At 39.2% G+C, this 6,000-nt stretch overlaps 1 protein-coding gene across 2 annotated transcripts in view; it reads right to left on the bottom strand.

The window, feature by feature from the left end:
* Nucleotides 1-978: 978 nt before the first annotated feature.
* ncam2 (neural cell adhesion molecule 2) overlaps nt 979-6,000 on the bottom strand; it is a 194,245-nt gene continuing 189,223 nt past the window's right edge. Inside the window, exons 16-18 of one of the 2 annotated variants that reach the window (XM_083536557.1) lie at nt 5,431-5,638; nt 1,164-2,677; nt 979-1,102 (exon numbers count right to left, since the gene is read on the bottom strand). In XM_083536557.1, the coding sequence (XP_083392683.1) occupies nt 2,563-2,677; nt 5,431-5,638 (323 nt within the window). In that variant the 3' untranslated portion in view covers nt 979-1,102; nt 1,164-2,562. The remainder of the gene's footprint in view (nt 1,103-1,163; nt 2,678-5,430; nt 5,639-6,000) is intronic. The other variant, XM_083536558.1, reaches the window with a different exon arrangement.

Genomic DNA, 6,000 nt, shown 5'->3' with positions numbered 1-6,000 from the left:
TATCAGGACACTTTTATTTACAGCTGAAAATTACACTGGATTACAAGAGTTCCACAAGTATGGTTGGATTTATGGATGGACAAAACTTTCCCAACCCACCCCAAAGCCCCCATTCCCAATGTAGCAGACAAGCTGAATGTAAACAAACAAACATTCCAGCACTTTTATTTGGGCTGACAGTGAAGAGGTTGGAATCTTTAAGAAGCAGCACAGATGTAACTTAGAACGCTGTGTAACCTTTGGAGAAATCATTTGGATGAATGAAACATGACAGTGTCTGATTGAGATTCAGCTAAACAGATGATCTCAAAAAACCCAATGAGAATTTTAATTGGTAGACTGTGAACAGATTACACGTTTTAAACATTTTAAAGGTGGAGATTTTACCTAAGATCGCTCAGTGGACCTCAAGGCCAGTTGCTCCAGGTAAAGGAGTTAGGATGTAAATTGGTCGTAAATCGGATGTTAAGTATACAGTAGTTCATTAAAAACAGCATTTTTAGAATATGAGCTGCTATACAGCCACTGAAAGGATGTTGTTAAGTGCATGTAGATCAATACTTTGTGTTGACACATTGCACAAAGACCAGCCAATCAGATGACCATACCTTTTTTAATATAAACTGGAAATACAACATCCATGACTGAGAAAAAAATGCAAAGTGGATTTAAAGATAAAATGCTCTTTAATTTGCCTCGGCAGCATTTCTCACTTTGAAACGAATCACTGAGTTGTTTCTGAGTTGTCACCTAGGTTTGTTTGTACATTTAAGGTATAACTTGGGTATTCATGGCCCAAGTATTAAAATTTCAGTTGTCAGATGAAATTGCAAATATATATATATATATATATATATATATATATATATATATATATATATATATATATATATATATATGTTCAAATATATGGAATTTTACAATAGCGCTATACTTTGCTGGTGCAACTGGCTTTCTCCTTTTGTTTTTAAAATCGACAGAGGGAATCAGATTAGTTACAATATGCAATGCATATTGAGATTTTTCATGCAGGTTTGTTAATTGTTTTTTTTGAATTCCTGGACAGAGTATGATGTTTCTCAGTCCTCATTACTCTTACTTTCTGGGATTCTATAATTCTGCATGTGTATTCATCTTTTATGTTTGTTCATTTGTATTCTGACCCTCCTAATGAGTCATGAGTCAGAGTCTGGTAAAGCTTATTAATGAATTTGTGGAGAAACATTGCAAATGATGAACAGATTACGCACATAGCCAGCAATAAAAAACAGGACTTAAGACTGCAGGAAACAATACCTGTCTTTCCAGCAAACTGAGCACAGTCAAGTCCTATTATGAAATTATTAATGAGGAATGCCAACAAGCAATGGAGGTCTTATGAAATTAATACAGAGTCTGTGTTACACAAATACATTTCATAACTGGTGCCTTTGTTCCCCTCATTTGCAAAAGTAATACTATTGTATATTTACACTGAAACATTTGTGCAGATCACATTTTCATCAACTGCATATGTTCACTCTATTCTTTCCAACTTGCCACACAGTGTTTGCAAGTCACGTGTATCCTTTATACTTTCTCTTTTATTTTACACTTTTCACAAACTTTACCACAACATACTGCCACATCTGCTCATGTGTGTGCACACACACGCGCACACACTCACACACACACACACACACACACACACACACACACACACACACACACACACACACACACACACACGCACACACACTGCATTCGGAAATGACAGGCAGTAAGCAATAACAAAAATGTTACTGAAATGAAAGAGTTCAGTTTTCTATCCTGGGATCCATTTTACAGAGATTGTAGTTTTAAATTCTGTCTTTTTTTTATTTAAACAGAATGCAATTTAAGAAAGTGTTCATTTCAGTGCATGAGTTTGGACATAAGCAAGTATGGACAGAACCAGGGAATGCTATAAAAGTGATCTCAAGTTCGTGTCTCTCTAACGTCACAGCTGTAGCATTTTAATAAACACTACTGGCCGAGGTTGATGCTGCACAGTGGCCAAAAGGCAAGAACAGAAATACACTATAATTACCCAATACCACAACACACACATAAGCCCACACACAGCGGTCAGACTGTGACATGATGCAATCTATTCCTTTGTGGATGAATAGTGTGTTTGTGCATATGAATTCTCTCTGGAAAATTGAAGTGCATGTGGTTTCGAGCTTGGAGTGAGAGAAATATTGGGGAAAAGAACACATATCAAACCGCTTCCGGTAACAGAGAATCACACGCAAAGCTTCAGCCTTTAAAAGAAAGAACAACAATCACAGATAAACAAGAGCCTTTCTGTAGAAAGGCCTCCTCTGAAAGATGTATCACAAAACAACTGCTGTGTAGCCTTTTCGTTTTTTTTTTTATATGTACACAGTTTCTTTGTAGATCCCCCTGACAATCAGTCTCTAGCAAGGGACTTGTTCAACCATGTTCTTGTTTGTTTTCTCATTAACTTGCTGGGTTTTTGCGTTGTTTTGGTGTCTGGGTAGCTCGTGCATGTCCCCGAAGTGCACGGCAGCTGCTCCATTACGCTCTGCTGTCATCCGGCACCGTGTGTAGGCTGTTGTCACCATGAACTTTAATCTCGATTGTATCCGGTTTAAGGGACTCTTTGCCGTTCTCCTCTTTTAGTGGCAGCTTCCTGGAGAGACAGAACAAGGATACCGATGTTACTGGTCAAATTTTGCTAAACCTAGAATGCTTAACACGGATGATTAAAAATTATTTATTACTGAATACAATTATTTTGTGTATTTAACACCGGTCTCTATTTTACCTGAGTTTGGGTACGGTATGTCTTTGGCCTAATATTTTAGGCATTTAAAAAGAAAATTTTTACTGAATATGATGTTCAGCACTACACGTCTACATTTATCTATTATCATATATTTAGAAGACCATAAGGTGAACTTTTAGCATCAGAAAGGCGTAAAGAATTAAATGTAAATTCATGAAATGTACACTTAAACAAATTAAAAAAATGGTAATAAGAATGATGTGGTTTAGCATTTATGAAGACAACCCATTACCCATTATTTTTACCATCAGTTCAAAAATTATAAGAATCTTCTTCTTCTTATATCGGCTTCTCCCATTATGGGTTGCCACAGTGGATCATCCGTTTTCATACCTCCCTGTCGACATCTGCCTCTTTCAAACCAACTACCTGCATGTCTTACCTCACCAAATGCATAAACCTCTTCCTTGGCCTTCCACTTTTCCTCCTTCCTGGCAGTTCTATCCTCCGCATTAACGATATACCCCATGTCCCTCTTCTGCACATGTCCAAAACATCTCAATCTCGCCTCCCTCACCTTGTCTCCAAAATGTTCTACATGCGCAGCCCCTCTAATAAACTCGTTTCTAATCCTGTCCATCATCGTCACTCCAACTGAAAACCTCAACATCTTCAGCTCCGCTACCGGCTTCCAGCTCCACATTCTTTCTTTTAGTCAATGCCACTGTCTCTAAACCATACAACATAGCAGGTCTCACCACAGTCCTATTAACTTTCCCTTTCACTCTTGCAGATACTCTTCTATCACAAATCACTCCTGCTATCACTCTTCTCCACCCACTCCACCCTGCCTGCACTCTTTTCTTCACTTCTCTAACACACTCTCCATTATTTTGCACTGTTGACACCAGGTACCTAAACTCATCCACCTTTTCCACCACATCTTCCTTCAACTGCACCACTACACTGCCCTCCCTCTCATTTCCCACACATGTACTCTGTCTTACTTTGCTGACTTTCATTCCTCTTCTCTCCAGCACATACTTCCACCTCTCCAGGCTCTTCCCAACCTGCTCCCTACTCTCACCACAAATACAATATTATCCGCAAACATTATAGTCCACGGAGACTCCTGTCTGCCCTCGTCCGTCAACCTGTCCATCACCACTGCAAACAGGAAAGGGCTCAAAACCGATCCTGGATGCAATCCAACCTCCACCTTGAACCAGTCTGTTGTTGCTACTGCACACTTCACTGCTGTCACTCTGTCCTCATACATGTCCTGCACCACCCTCACATACTTCTCTGACACACCTGACTTTCTCATACAATACCACAACTCCTCTCTCTGCACCCTGTCGTACGCTTTCTCTAAATCCACAAACACACAGTGCAACTCTTTCTGACCTTCTCTTTACTTTTCTAATAAAATTCTCAAAGCAAATATTGTGTATAAATTATAAGAATGCAACCTATAAAATGATCCAGATTAAACAGTTAATATATTTTAAACAAAAACATAAACAGATATCATTTCAAACCACACAATTTCATTTTTTTATTTATTGACATAAAACTCAAACTGAGACCAAATCTGTGCACTGGAACTCGGATCTTGTACGACAATCCTAAAAACAAGATTTTTGCTTTCTCAGAGCTTTATCATTATCAGTACAGTATCTATGTACCACCCTAGCACATGGCGCTGAACTGATTTCAGGTTAATTATGTTGACACATGGGATACGTAGCGTTTCAGCGTGTGTATGTTGTTTGGTGATATTTTTAGGAAGCGTGTGGCCTTGCAGATTGTAGAGATTGCTGTGTGACAGTTTTATCGCTTTCTGGCTTTTTTTTTTGTCTGGAAGCCAGCCTCTCTGTTCACAAGAAGCATCAGGGTTCTAATAAGGTTATAAGAAGCGAGGCTTTAGGACAGTGAGGAATCAGAAGAGGCCTATCTGGCCATCCCACAGTCTGTGTAAGAGAGTATCAAAGAAGTCTTTTAAAGCCCTGCTACTTGTTATTGGAACTGAAGGCAATCTCGCCCCCTAATCCTTCTGAACTCATAGCCAAGCAAACGTGACAGGATTTGATTCTCAACTGCTAGAGGATGTCTCACAGACACATTACATGACTGGAGAACAGACACTTTTTTGGCAGCAGACATGAAGAAGTTAGATAAAGCACCTCTACAAAAGGTCAGAGTCTTGCAAGAATGAACATATCTCCTCTGGGCCATCCCATAGATACACAGCTTATGTCATATCATGGAACAAAATGTGAATTGTGTAAGAAAGATCCTGTTATTTTATTCCACATTGTTGCTTGCAGTTTATAATAAACATATTACTTGTTTATGAGGAAGATCCTGCTGTTAGGATTCACATTGTGGCTAGCAGCATGTAATAAATGTTTTACTTACTTTCATCAGACAGTAGTGCAGAGCATGAAAATGAGAATGATGCAAAGTAAATTGAATAGAATAATGAAAACGGTGTATTTGGGTTAAGGGAAAAAAAAAGTTCTGGCAAATAAACATATTAATAATAAATCAACTTGAAGAACTGAGAAAAAAAACCCAGCAAGTGCTTAGATGAGTAAGCAGGGACAAAGAACAAATCATTCAAAACAAAGCACAAAGCATTCAGGGACACTCACAGATAGGCAGCCTTTCCTTCCTCCATTTCTTTGCTCTTGCCACTGGTGGCGGTCTTCTTGCTGCACAGCTTGCGTGTGATGCACATGAGCAAGCCACACTGGCGCAGGAAGAAGCAGCTAATGTCTACCAGCACAAGCAGTAGCAGCAGGCCTGCCATGCCCAATCCCACTACTGCACCCAAGCCGAGGTTGCTGAACAGGGAGTCTGCTGAGACAGGAGAGACAAAGCACACTCAGCTACACATGCACTCACACCAAATACCACAGTGAACAGATCTAATACTGAAGCCAACTTCAAATACATGCCCAAAGCAATGGTCCCGTTAATGTGAACAGTGCATAAACAGATTAGTGTGGAGTTATTGTGCCTTACCACTGATTGTTTTTCATCTAACACCTGACAAAATCATGGTGCGCAGAAATTACTTGCGGTACCCAACCTTAGGGTGGATAAGCTACAACAGCAGAAGCCTATTTTGGGTTTTAATTTGTTCTGCAAACAAGATGAACAGGAATCTGAATCTACCATTAGGGTCTGTGTATCTTCTAGTCATTCAACTTTTGTTTTAG

Source organism: Silurus aristotelis, assembly GCF_946808225.1.
Source record: "Silurus aristotelis genome assembly, chromosome: 3".
NCBI classification, from domain to species: Eukaryota; Metazoa; Chordata; class Actinopteri; order Siluriformes; family Siluridae; genus Silurus; species Silurus aristotelis.
The sequence above is the reverse complement of the archived record's forward strand: the minus strand, read 5'-3'. Positions and strand labels throughout refer to the sequence as shown.